This window comes from Atractosteus spatula, chromosome 7 (genome assembly GCF_055471065.1).
Source record: "Atractosteus spatula isolate fAtrSpa1 chromosome 7, fAtrSpa1.hap1, whole genome shotgun sequence".
Classification (NCBI taxonomy): domain Eukaryota; kingdom Metazoa; phylum Chordata; class Actinopteri; order Semionotiformes; family Lepisosteidae; genus Atractosteus; species Atractosteus spatula.
The window spans coordinates 11,859,046-11,885,679 of NC_142712.1; the positions used below are offsets into that span (position 1 = coordinate 11,859,046).

General features: G+C 34.8%; 1 protein-coding gene across 1 annotated transcript in view; it reads left to right on the top strand.

Moving 5' to 3' along the window:
• The window catches only part of LOC148830469 (protocadherin Fat 3-like), a 91,833-nt gene that overhangs the window by 35,618 nt on the left and 29,581 nt on the right, over nucleotides 1-26,634 (top strand). Inside the window, exon 3 of the mRNA XM_088919884.1 lies at nucleotides 12,455-12,769. Coding sequence (XP_088776010.1) covers nucleotides 12,455-12,769 — 315 coding nt within the window. The remainder of the gene's footprint in view (nucleotides 1-12,454; nucleotides 12,770-26,634) is intronic.

Sequence of the window (26,634 nt, forward strand, 5' to 3'; positions counted from 1 at the left end):
TCCAACTGTGGTCTGTCCTGCATCTTTTTCCCTTCATCCGTTTTGTGTAAATTGATTTGCCCTTTTGTCTGTGTCATAGCAATACCTTTGGCTGTTTTGCCTTCAGGCCCTTAGGAAAGTCAGTTTCTGGTTATATAAAAAAGGATTACATAAAAATGTCATTTTTGTTGCATTCTTCTTTTTATCAGGAAAAAAAAAAGATTTCTTCATAATAAATTGTTGGAGAGTGTCATTAAAATATGTGAGAGATCTAAGTAACTATATAATCTCTTTGTCCACTTGGCGATGCTTTTTTGTGATGAATGATGCAATATCTAATTATCACTAGGAGAGTAGGCCTAGATGTAGAAAACAATAGCCTTTTGAATATAAATGTCCTGCTTTCTATATTATGTAAAGGTGTTGACATTAAAAATTAAAAATTCATAGGTGTGTTTTGCAAGCCAAACTATAATGAATACATATAGAAGCCAGTTGGGTTATCCTTACACTTTTTGTTAGAAGATTAAACATTTGGATTTCAGTTTGGATATTGATTAACTGTGCCATTTTGATTTATTGGTCATTAACCGTGATCCATTTGAGTGACTGTCTATTGCATAATTACCTGATTGCTACTGTATATACACATAAGAGTGTATATATTAAAGAGAGATGATTGGGCACAGGTGATAAGGTGATTTTTAATTTTTTGGGTTGAAAAAACAGAAATCAATATGCCTCATTAAGGGAACAACATCTTCATGATGTCTGCATGTTGGAGGCTAGGTGCAGATTCAGTACATTGTCACACCACTTGAGACATTCACACCCAGGTAAAATATTACACCCAAACACAGTCTGTTGATGATGGGTATGATCTAGGAAATCACAAGTCACAATACCCCCTAAAATTTATACCGATATCCAGGTGTGGTGGTCTGGGTAGAAGTGTGAAGCCCCCACAGAACTCTCAACTCCTCTTGCTCTTGTAGTGATTAATGGCATCCTGACTGTGTAGAGCTACATACTTGGTCAAATTCTTGCTGCCCTTCTGGCAGGATCATTCTCATGTGACAAAATTCCAGGAGGACAGCATACATACTCATGCTGCTCATATAATAGCAGCTTTATTGCAAGATGAGGAAGTGATAGGTATATCCCTGCACATCAAAGTTGAGCCCCATTTACCATTTGTGGAATTGGCTGAAATGATTTGTGGCATCCAAGGCTCAGAGACCAGTGAACATGTACAGTACATTCTTGTCCAGGCCCTATAAGAATAAAAAGATAGAACCCCACATTACAACCTTTTTGCTCTGGTACAAAGCATGTACTCTATCACAGATCCACAGCTTCTATTGATTCCATCAGAAGCCACACTTGCTATTAGCCTTTGATTTTCACATTAGAGACCCTGTCTAGTGAGCAGCCTTGTTGAAGACAAGTGTCAAACTGTTTAAAAAATGTAGCCATGCATGTTTGTTCAATAAGATGTCAGGGCACCTTCTACAAAAAAAAAAAGAAAGCCTTTTTGTTTTCCTAGGGATAACATTGTGAATTTTATGGGTTAGAAGTGATAAGTTTCTTTTGATGTTCGGTACATTAATTGGCTTTTCCTGTATTTTTTTCAAATAGGTGAATTACATAATTTTATGTGTTCTGATTCTTTTATGGTGACACACCGTAATGAAAAGACTGACTACTTGTTTGCAACCTACTGCATTTAAATTATTCGCAGCAGACATAGAATATTCATTTACAATGTGCTGTGAACAACAGAGAAATACAGATCTATAGGTTGTGATTCCTAGCTCTTTATTTTACACTGGTTCCTCTGTAATCACTGATGCAATTTATACTTCTGTGGATACTGGCCATGACCTGTTCTCTGGGGTCAACAGATATTTTTCAGCAAGTCACATAAATGTGAGGCTTTGAGTTGGAAATGAGTAGAACCATTATTGTGTGCTTCTCATCCTAAGGAACTCAAGGTACTTGCCAGTATCTCGCTAGTGATTGAGTGATGTTTCTCAAAGGGTGCTGTCAGGGTGTGAATCAGAGGCTTGTTGGAGCATGGCTATGCTCTGCATTGTCGTGTTCCAGTTTGAGCCACCAGTAATACAGCACTACCACTTGCAAAGACTAATTATGCAACTGTCAGAACTGTCTTAAGGCATGAGCTGCATAGCTTTTTCATGAAACATAGAACAAGTATGTGTTTTGTGCTTATGAGTTGTTTTTTTTCTCCTTTTTTGGTTCAGGCTTACTTCAGTAGCAGATGATTAGTCATGAGCTTTACTGTAGTTTTCTTGTATTATACTTTGCTTTCTTGGTTTTAATGTTTTAACAGCACCTAGGGGAAAGTTGGATTGAAACCTGTACAAATGTTTAATTGATAATGTTGCATTATGAATGCATTAAAAAGATAATATAATGTGGGATTATAAACTGTGTAATATAGTATACTGTATTTATCTACATAAAAAGATCATGATATTTATTGGATTTAAAACATTTCAATATAGGTACAAACAAATTGATGTTGATGTTTGAAACTATGAACTATTCTCTTTTGCACAAAGATTAATTGTACCTAGTTACAGTACAGTATAATATATATTTAAAAATTATTTTTGTATGCTAATGTTGGTCGGGTTTTTACTTGGTGTATAGTACTGTATATTAGAATAAAATCATTAATTTAAGACTTATCTTGGATTGTTTTTTGCCTCCAGAGGCTCTGTACAACAAAGTATATGAAATTTCCAGTACATAATTTGTTGTATTATCACCAGGGTTACAAGTTTGTAATTAAATCAAATTTTAAAAATGATCTTAAGCTCAAGTCAAGTTTTCCCTTGAAAATCATTGCAACCAAAATAGTCTGTGGGGGATTTATTTTTGTCTGTTTACCTCAGTAAAACTCAATAGTTCTATTAAATGTATTTTTATACAATTTTATTTTTAAAAAATGCAATGGCTTTTGAAGCTATGATGCTTTATCTTAATTTTCATTTCATCCTGAAGTTTTCAGCTCATTGATGTGCTTGTCTAGATGGTATACTTATTTTAGTATTTTTAAAGATATATTGAAAATGTCTTCTCAACAGATATTTTGTAGTCTGAAAGTCCTGCTTTTCTTCCATTTACTTGTTAAGAAAGTTGATTAAAGAACTATTCTGTTATTGTTTAACTGTCATAACTTAGCAGAGTTATCTGGTATGGTAATACCATAATACTCTATTTACTGTAGTTTTACTTGTAAGTTAACCATATTGGGAGACCATATCTGCACTGAGAGTCAGTTCTTTTTAAATGTGATACCTAACGAGACATCCAGCAAGTCTGACCTGATAAGTACTAAACATTCTTTCTCAGTCTGTAATTGTCATATATAATTTATTTCTAATAAGTGCTTGCCGATTTAAAACATCCTTTTGTGACATCTTGATTATTGGTGTTACCAGTTTTGTTCTCAGGCTGTGGGATCCTCAGTGACAATGGTTGTTCTACAGGGGAATTGCTTTCAATTGAATTAAAGTTACAGAGTTCAAAGACTTTCTGAATTTGAATGTAAAAGGCTACTGCTCATGTACTTTTGCAACAAGGCCAAGGAATGTTGGACTTTTCTTTTTTTGGAAAATAACCTTTGACATCAAGAGATTAAAAGATGAACCAAATGAAAAGTAGAGAAAAAGAAAGGTCAATATGTTTCAGGCCTTGATAATGCCTGAAAAATTGACTACATTTGAATCTATTCTGTAAATGGTATTTAAAAATGCTAAAGGCTCCCTAGTGACTCAGCCAATAAATGTTGTGCTCTAAGTCCCGACATCAAAGGAGTGAGTCTGGGCTATGCCATTTGCTGACTTTGTATTGGATTGTTCACAGCTTGCTGTAGTGAGCCAGCCATGGGTTTTTTGGTTTGCCATACTGCAAGGCAGCAATGTGGAGTAGTGGTTAGAGCTCAGGACATGTAACTGGAAGGTTGTAAATTCTAATTTGGGTACAACACCTGCTTTTGTACCATTGAGTTCGGAACTTCACTCATACTGATTCATTAAAAATGCCCAGCTGTATAAATTAATACATGCTTTATGTCAGGATGATAAAATTAAAGCAATCCCTATGATTTGTGAATCCTGTGATCACCCTGTGCGCTTGTAAAGCTGTCAGGGGCGTTGTGGGACTCACTGTGTGAATGGCTCTAGGAGTGACAGCTTTGGACAATTAACAATTGTCAGCTCTGAGCTGCAATCAACGATTGATTTTCACATTTATTGTTTGCAAATGTTCAAACAGGGTAATGAACACTATAAAATGAGAAATTGTATTAGTAAGGGTTTTGTTACTTAAATTGCCTAGGATAATCACAAAAGAGAAATGATTCGATAATAGTGAAAAGAGTACAGACAATAGGCTATTAAGACCAAAAAAATAATTTATTGGTCAGAGTTTAACAGATCTATGGTCTCCCAATGTCATGAAGACACAGATTCCTTAAATACATCTGAAAGCATTAATAATATTTATAATAACAGAAGGTGCTAAAAGCAAGTTGTACTGAACATTAATATGCTTTCTTTGGACACTTGAGTTCAACGTGACATTCATGGATATAATTTACAGTACAGCTGAACACATACAGTAGATCCATACTGTAATTGTTTTCTCCTGTGGTTGGAAGATGGTAAAAAATGTATTGAGAAAGTACAGCTTTACCCCATTTTTGTCAGTTATTTTTCTGAACTAGAAAGAATCCCGTGTTCTACCTGTAAGTGGCTTAACTATTTAAGAAGCTAGTTAACACAGATGATTTTTATGTCACCTTTTTTGCATAGTCTGTTTTGAACTGCAGATGTAAAACATAAACACCAGATTTGCTTGTGTTGCATGAACTGTGATTCTCACTGTGTATCTTTATTTAAAACATACACCAGACAAATTAATCATAAGGTTTCTACACCCATAAGCTATAATCGGATGTTCCCCTCTCAGTTGTATGCTGATTGCTACTCACTCCAGCTGACTGCAGATGTTGCCATAAAGACATGTATCAGTAGATTTACTGGAATGTAAATAGCTTGACTTGTTGGGCACTCATTAATATAACTTGCCACACATTTCCTGATTAATGATTTATTTTACTGAGCCTATCTAGCTTTAGAATCGTTTAAACCGGATGTCTAATCTATTTTGGATGCATGTTGGTTTTCTGAAAGCTTGAGGGATCAGTGAAGGATAAAGCTTTTAAATGCATACCATAGTTTGTAGTATCAAAACATCACAGTTCAGTTTAAAACTTTTTGATGTTTTAAGTACATTGATGTAGCTTGCAGCTTTGAACACCATAATATCCAAATATGAATCATTTGGAAAACAGGGAGTTTGTGAAGTGGGATTGTTTTTAATGTGTCATGCAAAATCTTTCTAATAAGTTACAAAATATACCGATAGAAGAGATAGATTACAAGCTATAACACTTATTTACATTTATAGTATTAAATACTATTATTTGAGTTAGTCTATAGCCTGTTCCTTGAGTTTTTGTGAATGCATTTTTATTAGTTTTAGTGTTTCGATATGCAAACCAAATGCAAAACAACAATTCTTTCAACAATACCATTTCTTCCCTTTTAATGGACCTCCAGTCTATAGAAGTAACTGTCATCAATACTGTTTTATTTTAATATCAAATGTGCATTTCTTTGACATTTCTCATGTGTAATTGGGTTAGTGTTTTAAAGAAACATTTCCAGTTAAGCTGTTTGAAATACTGTTGCATAATTATAAATTCTGTTACTGTGCTTTTGCTTAATGTTACTGTAAAATTTGGAACTTGGCTGGCAGTTTGTTGAATCCTTTAAGGCCTGTAATTTACCTTGTTCTAAATGCTGACAGTGTGAAAAATGGCAGTTTTAGAGGATTTGCAGGATTTATTGAATATTATAACAGTGTGGAATAAACTAAATTTACATTTTATGATGCAAAGATGAAAGTTATCATCCAATTGTTTAATTTTAAGATTTTTAAGGGATAGGTTGAGCATTGAATGCAGGCAATGCAGTCCATTAAATCTTGAATCTAACGAATGAATGTTTTTAAAAACACATAACCAAAACATTTGCAGACATGCAGTGCAGTCCATTGTAGCCCTAGCAATAAATGACACTAGACAGTCAATGACCGAAAAGATTAAAGCAGGGCTTAAGTGTAGTGGTCCACATTAATTACACCAGACATGGCATGATGTACAGTACATAAATTATTAACACAGCAAATAACCTTGAGAATTCAGTAGACCTGGGGGATTTGCTGATTGACTAGCATTCTAAATATACCTGAAATGTGCACAAGTGAGATGGAGCTCTTAATTGACTGAAATGCTTTCTTTTTTTTTAGGTTAGTAAAAGTCCCCCACTGGACACAGAAAGAGCAAGGAAACAAACGTTCGAACTGTAATGTGACTTGTTGTGGAAATTCTGTAAATTCAATATCAGTTGGAAGAGCATTTTAGACACTGTGTATTACTCTCTTCCCGAGAGCCTGAACTCATTATAGCAACAAACCCATGGTGAACTCCTCACAGCCACTGCACTTACGGTGTTTTTAGTAGAAGGTACAAAATAAGTTAAAGCTCAGTGGGAAGTGAGTGTACGTGGCTCTGAGTGGTACTACAAAGGCTCTCCTGCCTAATGTGTCACATGTTGACCATGTTTAGGATTGAGCCATGCAACTTGTGGAGATGGCTACCAATGATTCAACTAGCACTGAACCATTGATCTTGGCAAAGGTGGAAGGAAATTCACTGTGTGCCTTTACTTTGACTGCAAATGCATAATATTATATCACTAGAAAAAAAAAGACATTGTTATACTTAAATTAATTTTTTGGGAAAAAAAACAAAACAATATGAATCATGTAGCAGAGGAAGTATATTGCTGACTGGCAGATATTAATGGTTGTTTGATGCTTATATTAAAATGTAATATATTAAAATAAAAGGGGAACAAAACTATGCCAAGAAATGAATGGCCACTTTTACTTCTGTTACTGGTAACATTATAGAAACAGTAGTTTGAGCCAAATTAGCATATATCGTATAAAGCAGTGGCATTTTAAGAGCCCTTGATCACAATTTTAGAAAGGGGAGTCTCGTCTAATGGGCTTGAACTCTCAAATCAAGCAGCGAGGTCAGCAGAAAACAATAGATTCTTAGAACATGTGACAGAGGTGAACCATCCTGGTCTGCTGAGCTACAATACAGCGGGATTTGAGTTTGTTTAGGACAGAGAATAAGAAGTGCTTCTTTATGAAGAGTTTTGGGATATCTTAAACAGTCTTCCCAGCCAGGCAATTGAGACCCGAGCTCCGGGCTTTTTAAAGAAATGGCTGGATAAAATTTAGTATTCACCTAGTTACTAAACTGCCAATCGAGTAAGATGTTAGTATTTTCTACAGACAAGAGGTTTTCAGATGCTGCACAGACATGCCGTATGTATGGGCATATTGTCGTTTTTAGGTGATTTTTAATGCTTAGAAAGTGTAGGAAGTGGAATGTAATATTCATATCTTTTGTGGTTGCAATAAAATTCTAGACAGTAATTCAATCTACCCTGCTTTGCTGAAATCCAATTTCATTTACAGATGGGCATAACATTTATTTCTGTAGTAATGATTTAAGTTATTTTAGCAGGGCATTTAATATAGTATTGCACAGCCTAGCTTTCTGTGAAAAGACTGCATATGATAGTAAAAACAAGGTTACATACTTTGATGGAAGTGCCGTGTAATTTGGTAGAAATAACCCTGGCTAATTATTTAAACCAAGTGAAAAAAATCAGCTGATGGAATCTGTAATGGAATTCATAACTGGAGTAAATCTTTGCTTACAGTGGATCTAAATGAAACTATAACATATAGCTCTATTCTCTTCCATTCAGCAGTTGTGTATAGTTACATCATAAAGGAATGCATAGACTTTGATGTACCACCTTATTCAGGGCAGATATATTTGAAAACAAAATACAGTGGGGATGCGTACGTGACACTAAAATGGTATTTATTTTATTATAACAGAGTAACTTATGGAATTCATTTATTGGGTTTTACTGTCAAATTGACGCCAAGCAACACAGTGTCACAAATTTCAAATACTGCCTGAGGGGAAACATCCCAGTGCTGGTTCCATTCTTATTAGTATTCCATTACAGTTATTTTTATAAGAAAAATGTTTTTAGATCAAGACCTGGGCAGGGTTTGTAAATTTGTTCTTGCCATCTTAGAATGTAATATTCTCTTGCAGTACATGCCTTCCAGGAATTTGGAAAAGAAATGCTGGGCTCTGTGTTTTTGATTCCCAGAGATCACCCGTCCACTTAAATTTAAAGTGTTTAATGCAGACTGCTTGTTGTTGTTGCTAAAAGGCACTAATTGTTATTTTATACAGCACTGTGTACCAGAAGATAAAAATAATGAAAAAATGGAAGGAAAGAAAATTGACCACAAAACAGTGTTAATTGGGCCAGTCAGACCACATGCTTTTTTGAGTTGTTTTGGAAACATCAAGTGTAGTATGATGAGGTTAAAAGCTCCAGCCAGCATTTTGGCTAAGGCTGAGGAGGTGTGTGTAAATGAATTGCTTGACTGCGGTGGAAAGAGCTATGCTATACCCTGTTTGCTTCATTAACTCTGATAATATTTTTCACAAAAGCAAAATAAATGGCAAATCATTTTAAAACATGTGAAACGTGCATTTATGTAATTATACAGTAGATTTCTGTGTGATCTCGGGTTAGAAGGCACAACAGGGCACAGATGCTGAAGGACAATAGTATTTCTTTAAGATCTATCCTTCAATGTTCTCTTTAAAACATTTTTTATGAAAATGCTAGCCTTGTGAATTTTCTCTTCTTCTTGTCTTTGTAGACTGTAATACAGTATACAGCATCTACTGTACTTGTGTTCTCCCTGTGGAAAGAGAGCCAGTAGGAAGAACTGAATTCTAATGGCAGAACCTTTCTGGAATCTCAGTAGTAATGAATTTGTCTGCGTTTGATCTCCTCTGGGCATATTATTGCCTTTATTATCATTTTTCAATTCACTTGTAAGCAAAAAAAAATGTTTATTAATTCACTACTTTATTTACACAGTTTTTTACCTTTATTATTACTGTTGCTGACAGTTTCACCCATCAGTGTTAATCCACCCAGGGTCTGTCTCAAGGGTATAGTTCCTTTTCATATATTTTTTTTATATTTTATTTTATGGTGCGCTAATGCAAAATTAAATATGCATTCACTGCAGTGTGACAACAATCGAGGTGTTTGCTGCTCTTTTTTTTTCCTGAAGGGAGGGAATATTCTTTTTCTTTCATTGCAAAGCAGGGTACATACAGTATATAAAGACATGCCAAATGTGATTATTTAGTATTCATTCATTCAGTCCCTAGGCCTGGCACTGTACTTCACAGGTTAGCAGTTCTTTTTCCTGGAGTTTATTTTTGGTTTATTGGTTTGGCTTAGACCCTCAAATCTATGTTGTAGATAAATATGGTTTGTATGTGGTGTTCTGTCAGTAAGAATACTAACCTTGCTGTTTTTCATAAACCATTAGCACTGTGTGATGTTGTCAAGATCTGAAAGGGCCTTGCAAATATGCAGTGTGGACATTTCAACAGTATTATAATTGGTGTGCTGGCATTTTACCCTAGAAGTACATCTCCTGCCGCATGGTACCACTATTCTGTTTTTGTTCAGACTCTTTTTGTACTAGTTAGCCATCAGAGCTGGCCGGGATGTAGACAAAAGGTGGTTCCTTTCCTAGGGTTTCCTTGTTGAAAGAGTTCAGTTCCCTTGAGCTAGCTAAGGAGGTAGGTCCCTGTGCTGGAGCAGTCAAAGGAAAAGCCATTTAAAACTGAGATGGTTGTGGTGAGCTCTTAGATTTCTGCAAGCTATTCAGCAACTGATCTCGAAACTAGACTTGTTCTTGGGGGAACAAAAGGAACACAAAAGGTACTGAAAATCCTAGCGCTAGAAAATCTGGATTAAAATTTGCCGACCCAGGACCTACTCCAACCACAACAGCATTTGTACAGCAGGATTTCCAGAGTGAAGTGAACATGCTGATCCAGTAGGCTTCTCATGCCACGGCATGAACAGGACAAATACAACTTGTGAAGACCGCTTTCCAGAGACAAGCACAGACTGTATGTTCAAGCTACTCACTTTGCAATAAGTAGAGAAGTGAATTAAAGGGGAAGTACTGTATGGGTACACAGGGTTGTGCAAATGATAGTATTGTTGGGTCCTTAATGACCAATTAGTGAGGATTTTGCTTTAATATCTCATCCAGTCAGTTGGGGACACCAATGATTAACTGGAGACACGGCAAACAAAGCAAAGAAACATTTCAGGTAAAAATTGAACTTTTATATCAGCTTATGCCAGTAAGATGTTCCAGCCAGTTTTTCAATCTCCTGACCAAATCCCTACTGGAAATCACAGTGTTTTGATTTGATTCTTGGCAAAGATATGCATGCTGTCATGAATCATATTCTTGTAGACAGAGATGAAAGGAAATTAATGCCCAGGTTCTGGCATCGACAGCATTGAGTAACTGTATGTCTGATCTGGGTGTGGCAGATATATAGCATCTAAATTAACCCTACAGCCAAAGACTTTTTTTCTTTCTTAGCTACACATAGATCATACTCCAGATTTATCAGTATTTTTTACATTGCGGGTTCATTTTTCTCTTGTACCAAATGAAGAGATGCTACTCATGTTACATCAGATCAACATACCACTTTCTGCAGATTTGTAGGGATAACTTTTCATTTGTCCCTCTGGCTTTTTATACTACACTGTTATAGAATGAGATGCTTCAGATGCAGTTTAAAGCTAAACTAGAGGAATTAGGAATCATGGATCTGTCAGTGACCCCTGCATTCTATAGGAATATATGAATTTAGGAATAATTCTAAAGTATCTGCTACACAACTGCACAAATCTTATCCTGGTAAATATTATGATTAGAAACTGTGTTGGCTTTTCTAAAACATTCACAACAATTTACTTTTTTAGTTTACTGCAACATAGTTAGACAATAAGTGAATTCACTGCCAAGACACTGTAAATATTTTGGGAAAATTAGAGTCCCTTCTGTCTGAAATGATGCAGACTTTCATTCAGTTAGATGTATTTCACAGTGATGTGAGTACTGACAAAATTTCTCACTTTTTGAAAAAAAAGATAACTCACACTTTATGCAAGCTTCTGACTTGTCTATTTGATTTGCTGTATTGCCAAGCTGTATGCTCAGGAGGCTTATATGAGCAAATTAATACATCACAATCAAAAAGAGTTTATTACAGGATGTCTTACTTACGATTATATTTGACATTTCCTCTACGTTATACACATTTCAACTTCAGTGAGAATATCCATGGTTGGAATGAAGTCAAGTATGCTTTAGAGATTAGTTTTCATCAATATAATATAAATATTATACTGCATGTCTATTCTTAAGCAGTGGTGTTAAAAGGCAACAAGTTCTCTTTCCAGTTTTGCAGTGTCTAGGGGCAGTTTGTTTTGTCTTTAGAACCAGTAACTCAAGCTGTCTGTCTGATATTACTGTCTTTATTTTTGTCAACAATGCACAACACTGCATAATGCTCTGTGCCTTATGTCCAGTATTTTGTGCAGTATCTTCTATACCTGCCATGTATGTTTCTGATATTTTTTAGTCAGCCTAATTATCTTTAAATTCTGAAATGGAAAAAGCTGTCTTATTTCTAGTTGTGCTACTGATCAAGCAGAGATACTGTACCTGCACATAAAGATTCACATCCACCTGTTGCATGCCATCACACAAAACAGCTTGAATAACATTTTCAGTCTTCAGGTACAGGATTCCATTATAACATTGACTGTGCTTTTTATTTTTTTGGTTCTATGATTCCTCTTTCTCACCCTTGAGGGTATACTGGGATATCATTTTGTTATACTGTATTGTACTTATTTTGTTCAGGTTTTGAATTTTTAAAACTAATAGCAACTAGTGTACTATAGTAATATGCATTGCACACTTTGTGATTTTACTCTTAATGATTTACACTGATTACATGGTCTCAGAGAAAGATGTAGATATATTGAAATGCAATTCTGAAAGCAAAAAATGTAATACTGTAATATACTATAAGCAGCTGATGTATGACATTCTCACCACATTTTTTTATTTAAAATCTGATTTTGGCTGTCCATATCCAGCTGGCTTCTGCAAACTTGTTTTCATATTGCTGCATTTTGCAGGTTCTCTTCATTTTTAAAATTTGTACATGCTAATTAATTCTTTATACTAACCTTAAGAGTACAGTATATAATGTTGGTTTTGAAAGGCATACAGTAAGTGATTGTAAGCCAAACACTCTTTAGAGAAATGAATTAAAAGACTGAATTTTGTCTCCTGACAGGTATAATCTACACCACTGATATGCTGGATCGTGAGACCAAGGACTCTTACTGGCTCACTGTTTATGCCACTGACCATGGTGTTGTGCCCTTGTACACTGCCATCGAAATATACATCCAAGTGGAGGATGTGAATGACAATGCGCCTCTGACCTCCGAACCCATTTACTACCCTTCAGTTATGGAGAATTCCCCAAAGGATGTGTCGGTGATACAGATAATAGCACAGGATCCTGACTCCACTTCAGGAGACAAGCTGACTTACAGAATCTCTAGTGGGAACCCGCAGAACTTTTTTGCTATAAACGCCAAGACAGGTAAGAGCTCTTGGTTTGATTCCTTGTGGCTATCTACAGTAATGTATTGGTAGAGTGAGTCAACTAAATAAATAGGTCTAGAAGATTAGAGTAATTATTTTTTTCCGTAGTCTTTTGGTTAGGATTGGACATTCCTAGATAAAATTCAGCTTTTAACTGTTTCATTGTGCGACTAACATAAGTAACAATGTTCATTTTAATGGTTAAAATGCTCTTATATTGGAACATTTCCATTGCAAAGACAATGGAACTCGACGGGACATAAATAATAAAATAATGTTTGGTTAGGTTAAGCTAAAAAAAGTACACTCCATATATATTTCTTCCAACTACTCTTGAAGCCTTAGTAAATCACTGTATGTTGTTTGACTTGTAACAAATAACGTACATCAAACTTTGCCCATTTTTTGATGGAGAAAGCTAGCCAGGCTGTTGTTTAGGGGAGTGTGAGCTTTGTGTAGGAAATCAATTTTAAGGTTGTCCATTATAGATAATGTTCTTTGTTTAAGTGCTGTATGATTGCTCACAGTCAGAATACATTTTTAATTCATAGCATGCTTGATATGCTGCTATAGCCAAAAGGCAGCTCCACCAGATATAGTTTATATTAGAATATGCAGCTATCAAACTAGACAGAGCATAACATCACGTGTTTATGTGGAAAAAGACATAAGATGTACAGGAGTTCTTGTCATTAAGAAGAATGAGTTTGGAAAAATAACCAAGCTAGGAATAATTTGGTGTGGAGGTTGTTGTGGAGGTTTGGAAATATTCTGTAGCAAAGCAAACTTTGTATCTATAGCAAAGTTATGATTTTTTTTTTAGAATTAACAAATTAATTAAAACTGTTCTGTCCAATATAACCTTTAAGAGCTACTGTATATGGTATACAATGCTGTAGATGCCGTGGTATAATCACTTGGGAAAGCACAAGAAGCATACAGTAAAGGCATGGTAAAGCACTGTCATGTATAGTAAAACATGATACAAATTGGTTAAAACCTCAGCAAAGTAAAGTATATGCATAGTAGAACTGTGAGAAAGCTGGGAATGCCAGTACACAGTGTAGATGTGAAAAGTTGTAAAGAGAGTTGTAAAAGAAAGTTACAAATAATTAATAGCCACATAGCGGCTACATTAAAATTAAGACATAGTTTCATACCTTGCCATTCAGTTTGTTCATTTTGTACTTTTTCAAAACGAAGTCATAGGCTATGTCTTAAGACCTTCTTGTAGCATGTAAGAGTATTAAAATTCAACCTTCTTTTAGCTAAATCCTCTTTACATTTACCACTAAGGGCTTTCTAAAGCCCTGTGTATTTTAATTCTGATTTTGAAAATATATTCCACTGGTTCTAGAATCAGTTTTCTCTGGCAGTAATCTCTAAATATTTTATTCTTTAAGGCTGGAACTCTTATTAAATTTTTATTACTAGCTCTTCAGTAATTCAAGCTGTAGTCATTTTGGGTTTTAAAGCAAGTGAATTAAGGAGCTAATAAGTACAGAAAGCTCTATTTATCAAAAAGTCTGTTTGAGTCCAGCACTCCACTGTGGAAACATATTTATTTATAGATTTTGGTGATTATATCCATCCCATCCAAACTCACTCCTTGGATTATGTCCCAGATGTTTATTATATATGGAGAAAATATATCCAAATGTTTGTAGAAAGATATTGAAAGGGTAAAACTGATACAATCATGTTAATAACAAAATGTTCATGACACACTCACAGCTAAAATATTTCATCATTACCTATGTGCATTTACAGTATAAACTCAGATGTCTTACCATGAGTCTTACAGGACTCTCATAAGGATTTCTTACTTTTCCAGTTAGTGCAATGTTCCTAGTTTGTTATTCTGTGAGGTGGCACAGTAATGTGCCAACTAGGGATTCTGTGTCACACCCAGTGGGTCCTGGGTTTGATTCCTGTCTCGGACTCCAGTCAGTATGGAGTTTGCATACGTTTCTTATTAAGGTCTGCTTATAAGTAAATATAATTGCTCACACGTGAAGAAGGTTCAACAGCTGAACCAAAGAAATGAATTCAATTGTTCCAGTTTACAACTATCAGTTGCACTATGGACTGGTGTCCTGTCCAGGGGAAGTGTCAGTATGTCAGTATCAGTAAGTGTCTGGAATGGGCCCTGGCTCTGCTGCAGGCGTGTCCAGGATAACTTACATTATATTAATAGATGGATGTTATTTGGTTGTAAAAGACAAAAAATGGTCAGACAATAACATGACGTTAGTATCTTTCTAAATTGTGTCATTACATAAATAATTGATTTTGTTTTGAATGCCTTTAATAAAAACATGGAAAACTAATAATAGCATATTTGATATGTAAAAATGTATTGTGTAGAAGAGACTACCATGCGTGTTATTTAAAAAAAAAAAGATGTAAATGATGTCCCTTCATTTCCTTATTGTACAGTATGTAATTGGTGAATTGCATGATTGAAGAGCTAACATGGTACTAGGTTTAACTAAGAAACCTGAATCTCGGGCATATGTATGAGAAAGAACTGGTTTAGAAAATCTAAATCTAGATAAATCTAAAGTCCTGATGCCTTTTAGTCTCAGTGTGCCGAAATGTTATCTTCTAAAACGTAACATCAAAAAATTGAAATGAAAGAGCCCTATAACTTTTTTATTGTACTGAATACATTTCCTAATGAACACATACTGTACTCCTTACATTGTGTGTATAATCTTCACAAGTTGTTTACTCCACTTTCTAAAGTATTAGTAGAACATTGAACGATGAAGTGATGTATATTGTATTGTATGTATTATTTGACTTAATAAAATTGGCTTCCATGCATAAAACCAGTATCTTAAGTACCAGTTTAACTTTAAAAAAAATACCTCCCAAAGCTGTATGAGCTGCAATTAAGGACAAATAATTACTTGTTACTGGCTTGTCTCTTAATATGTTATTAATAAGGTTAACTCACTTCATTAATTGGTGATTGCTTCTTTCCAGTTAGATAAAGTGGTGTGTTAATTAACAGTTTTGTGCACTTTCCTCTGACTATACAGAGACTGTTTAGTGCCATTTCAGATGATGTACAGAAATTGTAAATCCTGCAGTTTTATTAATGGCCACCTCAGCAGATTACTTGATTGAAAAAGTAGACAGCAGTTTGTGCAGAGAATACAATCACCTTGAGTGTCTAATTATCTTTATCTATGGTGTTCAAATAAATACCCAACATGTCAAAACCATTGACTGTAGTTGTAAAGATCATATCTTCTGAAGTTGACTTGATTCTACTGGCATTATTATCATGCATTGCTATCTGATATATATATATACTAAGCATCAAAATAATCTTATCACCCTTTTTATGCATGTATGTTTTAAAATAATAAAGAATATTAATATTAAATGTTGATTAAATGTTTATAAAATGTTGATGAAAATGTAGATAAAATTATATGGAATAATTTTCATTGGTCTTTCATGACTGATATGCTCAAGAGACCTTAGCTGTTAAACACTAAATCACCTTATTAGTGAGATAGGTAATAGGACACAAGGAATAAGGTAATTTAATCTGTTGAATGTCCTCTTGAAAATACACCAGAAGGAATTATTATTATATTTAGAGAAAATTTCTTTTTTACTGTTGGTATATTTGAGCAGCACTTTAGGGGAACTTACCAACAGCCAAAGCAAGTATTCTTTAGCGATCAATCAATGTTAACAACCCTGATGGACATCAGCAAGTGTGGTGCACATGTGCAGAACGATATGATACTTGCTGTCTACAACAGACCAATTGATGGTCTGGGAAGTGTTTTGTCACTAGAGAATTCCACTTGTAGTAACTGATGGCAGCTGGACTACATGGTGCTACATTGATCAGGTTTAGGTATCACAATTGCCACCCTTCCTGCAGGCACATTCTCAAGTGACAACACATTGCAGTGATAAGATGATAATGATGATGTCACTGGGAAGATGTGTATTAAAGTATCATAGAGCTACTGTACACAGTCTTTTAGGCTAGATTGATAATGTGCTATATTCTTGACAACTGTAACATTATCAGCCATCATGTTTCATGGGAAGTAGAAGTTTTTGTGTGAACAAACATTTAGGTGGCTCTTTGATGGGAAATTACTACACATCCTTTACTATAGATGGAATGAAGGTATAGTTGAATGAAGCTCAATGGTGTGTCTGCTGTATGACCAAGAGTATGGTAATTAACCTCTATTTGTAGATTCCTTTTTTGAAATGCTTTAAAATAAATTTCATACTTTCAGTAAGTCATCTCTAGTTCTGCTGTGCAGCAGGTCTTTCCACGCATACTAATAAGATAATGTTTCAGAGCAGTGCATCATTCAGATTTAGACCTACAGCAGTCTGTTTGATTTCTGTTAGTCCTCTGTCATTTTTTGTGTATGTGAACAGTATGGAAGGAGTATACTGTGAGGTTTCTGTGTGCATTAATATTTAACACTAAAAATAGGACATACAGTTGGTGATTTGAAATCTTTTGAAAAATTACTTGGCAGTGGATGCTTAAAATAATACATTTCTTTAAAAAGTATTCCATTTGTAATATACACATTTTTTCCAGATTGCTTTTTTAGTTTCACCACTGTTCTACATTCATTTTCCTCTTTGTTTAGTATCATAGAGAGCTGAAGAGTTTTAGGTTAACCACCCATACACTACAGTTATCGCCATACCACGATACAATGTGATTTTTATAATATATCTGTTTAAATGAATATTTAAAGAAATATACACTGTGAAACAATTTCATTTGATTAATTTCTTGAGTCCATACTTTCAAAGAACCCAGGAACCATGCACCTGGCTTACTCTGTGCTTTCATAGAAACAGTGTTATTGTGCTTTTCATACCACAGTAAACACAGTGACTTAGTAACCATAGTATTAAAAATGTTAGTGGTTTAAAAACTGCAAAAGTCTACATTGTGGGGATACTCCAGTATGCCACATCATCCCTGTAATGCTGCGTGCTTCCTCCATTAGTAATATATTTATTTTTCAATTCACTTTTACTTAGGTTTGCGTTGATTTTTTATTTAAAAACACATGTTTAGAAATATAGCAATATTTTTTTTAAACAAATCCAAAAAAGCAGTTCAAAAACATGTTTGTAGCCAATTATTCATCGTGCAAAAATAATTGATGATGAGAACCAATTCACCAGAGCTCAGAATTTCCAACACATCATGGGTGTACTGGTGAGCTTTCTTGCAAGTGAACCCAGCTGCTTTAGTTTTTTGCATGTAGGTTCTAAGTCTTTAAGGAAACTGGGTCAGCACTATTAATCTAATGTTCAAAGTACGGAATACATGGGCAAGGCTAGTGCTTTAGAACCTGCGAGACATTTATTTGGTCCCTGAGTGCCATTAGCTGTTTCAGCCCAGTCTGGTTAGATACAGACAGATTTTTTTTCTATTTTATTTTGAAATCATGGCATTGCAGGAGCTTCGACTTCAGCGGCAGGCAGCGTTCGTGCTGCAGTGTATCTAATACGATTTATCTTAGTGGCTTAAGTTCTTTTTCACCAAAGAACATAAAACTCAAAGGCGTTCAATTGCCTTGAATTACAGTTCTCAGAAAAAATAGGCTACGTGTTATAAATAGATGCCCGTGATTTTTGTTTCACTGTTTTTCCATTTATCTTTCTGTGACAAAATATATTTTGAAACAAGATTGACTTTAAACATGTTAAAATGCTCTCACAATTTTCGCTCTAGTGCCAGATTAAATCTTAATTACTTCTTCGTGCACTTTCCTTTGAACTGACGTTCACATGTTCTACATCTCCCATGTAATTTTAATCAGGCTTTTCTAATTGCAGACCAGTTCTGTGAATCCTACCTTAATATTTGCTATTAATAGTCCTTTGCACTATACCCAGAAAAATACACAAACTGAGTGACAGAACATCAGGAATCTTAGTTGTTAGTAGGAGACCAGCATATACCTTTGAAAGAATTGGTGCCAAAACGATTTAAAAAAACACTTTCTCAGTTTTTGGAAAAATCAAGAGACCTGATTTTAGACCATATTAGAACTTTAACCCTCTCACAGGTCACTGATGGTCAACCATGGATTTGATATTTTGATACTTTTTACTTGTAAGACTCCTCTTCCCTTTACCCAATAACAATGTACTGGTTAGTAGCAAGCATGAAGTATTAATTGGGTCTGAACTGTGGCTTAATTTTAATTTTGCCCTTAATTTTGATTTTGAGCTGTTTTGTATATTTCTTGTAAGTTTTATTTCACATCACATTTCCACATTTTTACTCATTACACCATGCAAATTAAAAAGACAAAGGAGCAGGACCGAAGCCATTAGCAGTTTAATTATGGCAAGGGTACGGGATTACATCTTAAATTTAATTCACTGAGCAAATCAGTAATTGATGCTGTAAGTGTTAAAATTATATGAGAGGGCAGTGAGTGACAGAATAATTTATAACCATATACATGCCTTTCAGGCCAACTTTGAAGTGTCAACTTTCTGTCATATTTACTTTCTCCATGGCACCTTTCTGACTGACAGAAAATAGAATAGTTAGAAATCAGTGTGTTCAGGGGCACAGTGTGTTATTTTATTTTCATCCAGTCTTAAAACCTTACTTGTTAATATAATCTTTAGCATAAAGTATAGACATTTTAAACACGAGAAGTATATAATTGTCCCCTTAAAATCTATATAAGATGTATTTTCATTTAAATAATGTATATAACTCAAAAGGAATTTATTATAGATAGACACTGAAAAAATTATATTTGGATAGAAAGATATTTATGTAGATAGCTAGACAGGTCAGTAGTTTAATGGATCAAAGCTATTTCAGTTTCTACTTTAATTCTAACTAGAGAGCTTTGGTTTTACATTACCAAGGACAAAACATTGCATAGGATATATTGTGAGTATTGATGATTTTTACTAAATCATCGATAGTAAATGGTAATCTGGTAATCTTGCAACATCATTATCTACCACATATATGAGCTGTCTTGATATTCATGCCAGTAGAGTTATGACTAAAAGAATCTATAAATTGATTAATTTTGTAGGGCTGGTGCTGAAATTGGATCTACATCAATATCTGGAGGAGTGATTTTGTAGTTTTAAAAGTTTCTGTTTCAAAAATCAAAAAACACAATTGCATTCCTCTCACATGATCTGTTAGACATTTTCTTGAATGCTTATGAGTGTATTACTATTCGGATTCTAATTTCACTGCATGATGTTTCACTATCCTAAGAAATCTTGTGCTACTTAACTTTTTTGTTATAGATGAGAATGTTAGGAAAGAGTGCTGCCTTAGGGTTTCTTCAGCTAATACTTTCATGAACTCCTGAACAGCAATGTTTGCTTGCTTCAGATCCACCCTGTACTTAAAGAGTGTGATGTTAGCTGGTGCTTATGAGTAAGACGCTCTAAGATGCTTTCAGTTTATGAGTGGCGTCTTTAGCCTCAAACATGTGGATAAAGTATAACGCCCTAAAACTACCATCGTATAACATAGAAAATGCAGTGTACATGGAGGACTGAGCAATTTAAAACCACTTTATCTACTTGTTGTGGTTAAAAGGGTGAAGGTTCCAACCTCATGGAATTTAAAATCTTTGACAGCAGAGGTACAGTGCCTTCGATTATTGTTAGGTTGGTTCTGATAAAGATCTGCTAAGCAATCTGAGACATTGTGGGATAAAAGCCTTTTGGTAGAACAAAGTACTTACACTTTATTCTCCATTTCTTGTAACTGACCTAAATCAGGAGCTTTAACTAAGCTTAAATCAGAAGATATCCCCAGCAGTGTCTTTGCATGCGTTCTGTATTTTCAAGCAATAAACAAAACCTTTTTTAAAGAAATAAACTTCTGGAGAAGATTAGAGGAGTAATGAAGCATCAAGTCTCTGGAGAACGGTGTTGAAGGACGACTTTAAAACTGGAATAAAAAGCCTCATGTCTTACTATGGGGCACTGAGTTCAAGACAGTCTTCAGGAGCTAGGAATCCCAGATGCATTGCTTTTCTTGCTGTACCATTAACTTTAACTCCGATATATTCACTTGTCCTGCCCATTGCAGTTTAATGGACCATACAACTCTGGAGAAGTAAAATCTTTTTTTTTGTGAAGATGCAAAGCAATAATCACTGTGCATTTGCTTACAATAGAGAGTGATTTACAGCTTTCTGTAAGCACTTCAGAGTTGCATGCCTCACCATGTTTTGCCAAGTGGCTTCAAATGATTAGCTTATTCAGTGTGTGTTTTCTTCAGTAATCTTCATGTGTACTTTGCATGTAAACGGAGTTGGGAAATAATTTTAATTTCCACTTCATCATTTTTTAGGTTGCGATTGCTTGAAAAGCTATCTATATGGTAATCAACAATTCTCCAGGCAGGTGAGGGGCATCTTTCATATACTCATTAAAAAAAGCTATGGTAGTTCTCTTTCAAGTCAAAAGATACTGCAGATACAATATTTGAATTTAATCAATTCCCTTTCGCTTTCCTTCAATATCAAGATACAGTTTTAATTCCAAGGATTTGTACTTAATATTTAAAAGTTAGGTTACCAGTGACATGCATGTGTAACACAGTCACATGAAAATATGTTCTGAGTGTATATTTTTTACGTATGTAGTAAAATATCACCATTATTTTTATATAACATTTTTTTTAAATATGCCCCATTAAGCATTAGTAGGATTATGCTATAGAAGGTGACTTAAATAAACATTTTCTTCAAATTTACCTTTGAATAAGTTCATAAACTTCTGGATAATTGTGTTCCAGAGGTATTTTTTCCAATCGTAGTTTTCCCATCAACACAGAGGAAAATTAATTTGACTGTTTATCATGTTATTTAATTTTCACTGATTATTCAAGGGTGTTCAACCTCAAAACTGCCTAAGAGAAAACAGATGGAATTGTAATTGTGCATGTAATTAGAGTTAACTCTTTCAAAGCCTGAATGTTTCATTTGTTTCTGGTTTATAGACAGATACACGAAGACTCCAGTGGGGGTTATGCTCACAGTAAATCTGAAATGGTTAAACCATGGGAGATGAACACTAGTAAACAAGCAGGGGATTGGATTTACAATGTCTGTGATCCTTTTTTTGTTTTAAGTGTGCAAAAAGGATTTCAACAAACCAGGGGAATGGCTGAAGGAGGCAACAACAGGCTCAGTCCGATGCCCTGAATATCCCATTTATACAGTCTGTGCTGGCATGAGTCATTTTGCTAAAAGATTGGTTTCTCGTTGTTCTTGGCTGCTTACAGTCATTACTTATCTTAATAGAGGAGGTCTTAGCTCATGGTAAAATCTGCAGGAGTGTTCAATTTTGGCTCCAAAGCAGAGAATTTGAAGCTTTCACAGCGGTGCCTAAAAGTAAAATAGTTTAGGGTTACTGCGTGGGAGTAACTGAGCTTTTTTACCTTGTGGGGACTTGCTTTCAGGCTGAAGTCAACTGCACAGGGTGAGTGTAGTTAATATCAGACCTGAACTACTTGAAGGAGTACTGAGTGAAATGTATTTGCTTGCACTATTAGGATAACTGAGAACAGGATGCTAATAGAGCTATTGATAGCAGCTCCATCTTGCAGTATCACTGTGAGACTGATTATCATATCCCAGCAATTAAACACCTTTAACCTTGACAGATGGTTTGGCAAATTAATGAGAATACAGATAGTAGTATGTTTCCTCCACTAAAGGTTACCTAGTAAGCACATGTTCTTTACGTGCCATACTGGCTTAAAAGTAGATAATGTACCAGATAATAAAATGTGACAGGACCATGTCAGTTAGCTAAAAAGAATACCTAATAAGCTGGCTCACTCCACTTATTTTTATTTTTTAAAAAACACCTACTCACAAACATTAATAGGGATGGAGTACAGGGGCTCTGAATGCAGTTCTGCTCCAACTACATGAGAGTCATTTGTTAAACAGGACCAATTCAGATTCATAATTCTTGCAATATTGAGTTATACTTCTTGCTGAGCTTGTCTCATAGCACTTTACTGCTGCTTGTCTCAACACTAATTTGTACTTGATAAGAATGTGAATATATAGTGGGAGCATTAAAAATGGAAGAAATTAGTATCAGGACCAATAGCGTTTGTTGAGTTTTAATGCCTCTCACTATAGAACTGGGGCATTATAGAGACAGTCCTGAAGTGATATTCATATACCAGTAATAACTATTCATAATAGCACACAATGAAATTATATATTAAGTACTAATTCCAAACGAATATTTTTCTTGAGCACATTTCAAGACGTACATAAAATGTCAGATCAGAGCGTTGTCATTTTTTATTTTGCCTTTGTCATGACACTCATAAAAATGACAAAAATTATCTTAAGAGAAGATATAATATTGAATAAAATTGCTGGACTTAACACTGTAAATATTTTAGATAATTTAATTTGGCAGACCCTGAGGCAATTAGGCATCACATTTGTCAATTATTTTTTGATGCATCGTTATATTACACTACTCACCCTTCAGCAAATTGCGTTAACTGGTGTTTTATTTATATAGAACTGGCTTGTGGGAAATGTGATGTTTGCTAACATCTTTAAATCTTCAGTCTGTCCTAGTCTTTTTAATTTGTTGAATGTGGAACTGCCAGCGTTCAAGGAAAAGAGAATGAAAATCAATATGGATTCAATGCTTATTTGACTTGAGGCAACAAAGAGCAACTGGAGATGCATAACGTCTTCTTTTAAGCATGTTGGACACTGCAATGAATGCAATTAGATACTGAAACCAATACCATAGAGCTATTATTGAAAGGCAAGCGTCCATGACCCGGGAGATCATTCTACCAATGGTCTTTGGGGAAAAGCAGATTTAAAATATCCAAGAGCATGACACGTGGAGGTGAAACCAGGGAGGATCTCTCCTCTCAGTCAAGTTTATTGAACGGACATACTTCTCATTTTTACACCATTGTCATTAGTCAAGCACTGCATGAGTCCTTCAGGGCAAGAAGTGCTTGATTTATAACAGTGACAGAGGGAAAAGAGATTGTTAGGGATTCTTCCACCAGTCAGTTGATCATTATGACACCTAACCACGTCATTTACAGCACTGAAAATGTCCTGATTTCAGTCCTGGCTGCACAGGATATCTGTAAGCACTAAATCCACAACCGTGTCTGATTATCAATAATCAGTTTTATCTTTGCACTTTAAATTAGATAGAATGAACAGCTTAGGCTGTATTGTGTTTTTAATGTCTGTGAATAAAAACTACATATTGTACCATGCTCTGTCTTCACACAGGTCTATGAGGTGTCTTTACTTTTTCTAAAGACATGCATAAACATAGCCTATGGATAACCAGTTTTAGGTTTGCCTTATTTGGATCCAGAGCTACTGTATAAACTGGTTTTCTCAAGAGCATTACAAGAGAGCACAAAGCGTATCTTTAATGATTCAGTTTCTTTCATACACTGAAAAAAGAAAAGATGAATGGGACCTTCATTATATATTTCTTCATGTGTTCTGTAAATATATATAAAGATTTAAATTAGTTGACTGACAAAAATTATGATCATGGTGATGCAAATTTCTAGGACAGAAAAATATGTTAATTGAGAATACACAAATGAGTGTTGTATAAAAATATATAAAATGTTCATAAAAATAAATAAATCCTCTTTCATAATTATTGGTATTACTACTATTATTGTTCTTAAAGAAGCAGGTGATCCTTCTAGCTGCTAATCCTTTGCAATTGCTTTAGTGCTTATCCTTAGTTTAGATGTAGAAAAATCTAAATTTGAGAATGCCTTAATAAAGCTGAGTTAAGCTCTTCCGCTGGAAAAAAATCTCTGCTTTCATCTAACATGAAGTCAGAGTCATGTGTTATGAATTAAATAATGTCTGTCTTAACTAAATATGGGTTATAAATGCACACAATAATGTTTGTTTTTAATAAAACTATTTAAGGGACACACCACACAGAACTGAGACCTACTGTAGGATTAGTAGCAACATTCTGAGCATTTTATTCCTTTGACTACAGGAATGTATTGTCAAAGAAAAAATGCATTTTCCATGCTGCATTCTCTATTAAAATAAGCACACAGTTACACAAAACGAAACTTAAAAAGATTAATATTTTACGAATTAAAGTTAAAGCTTAAAGTCATAGTGTAGGTATTCAAGGACATTTACAGTACATGATTTTGTGCTGTAAATAATTGTTATTGAATATGTAGTCATTGACACGTTGGCTAATTAGCCAATTAATTGTGTCATACTTTGTACAATGTGACATTACTTTTTCTCAAGCATATTATTATTTAATTATTTTCAAATTGGGTGAAGAAAGTTATAACAAATATCGAAGAATAAAGTTAAAGAAGGCAGACATAATATGAAAGTGACAGAAATCTTTGGTATTAAACGGGAGATTAATAGGTACTGTGAAAGCAAACTAGTACAAACAAACATCTGTACAAATGTGGGAGATCCAGTAAAATATCTTTGAAAACAGAAATATGAATTGCTTGAAAGCCTTGACTAATGGCTAAGGTTCTACTAAATTATTTTACAGAACATCTGGTCTTAACAGAAGATTGAAATAATACCTGAACAAATAGTGCTTCATGGGATGTAAGCCAAGCTGCAAACGTAGTGTGACCTGCCTGCCAGAATGTTAACGGACATGCCTGACAAGTACTTTGCTAGTATCTTATAGTTTAATACAATGATTCTCCATCCTGGCCCTGGGTAACCCCTGTGTCTTCTGTTTTTTGCTCCAGCTGAGTTCTTAATCACAGGCTAATTTACTTTGATTTTCTATTTGAGGCCTTTTTTTTAAATTTGCTTTCTGTTCTTAAAAGAGCTGAATAGGATTTGTAATTGGTATGAACCCTGTGCTAATTAGTGAGTTGCAAAGATTGCCTGCATTCAGTTGGTCGTAGCTGAAATACAACCAATTGGATTTAAGCAGAAGGAAAAGTGAGTCAATGTGCGAGTTGCCTGATACAGTGTCATTCCCACCTGTGACTGTTCAACAACTATTAATCACCTATTTAAAGCTGCTTAGTTAGAATTAAGGAAGCAAATTCTTACTCAGCTTGTTGAGGAAAGACCGCATACTATTTTGTGTACTGATGTCAGAAGTTATGCACATTAGAGTGTTTTTTTTTAATTTAAAGCAGAAAACAGGTCACTTACGGACCCAAATTAGCACTGGTAATTAAGAACCCATTTGGGACAATTTGAACAGAGACAGGGGCACTCCACAACCAAGACTGAGAACCACTGGCTCGTGGACAAATTGTGACTTTTTAAAGCTAAAACCAGAGTACATTAGGGGATGAAATACAGTACAAATGTCCTGATGTCCTGTATTGTACACATTACCAACTACAGTGGGACTTAAACCAATGGTTTAGTCTTGCATTAGCTCTTCTGACACTGGATATCTAACTAAAGGAAGCATCACCATTCTCAGACCTACTACAAGCTGACATCTAAAATATGCAGACAACCTGATACTTTGGATTCCAAGAAGAATGCTCAAAACACCGGACTGACAATTGCTATCACTTGACCTGAATTGAAATTTAACCAGTGGATCTGAAACAAACAACTGCTCGAAATTCCATCAACTATATTGCACCTAACGTTGATAACTTTGAAAGACAGAGAAGAAAATCAATATCAATTCAAAAGTTTGGAAGCTGTAAAAGAGAACAAAGGAAGACTGTAAATATTACCTTAGGGCATATAGACATAAGAACACAAGAAAGGTTACAAATGAGAAAAGGCCATTTAGCATATGAAATGTGGGAAATTAGGCATTTAAAAA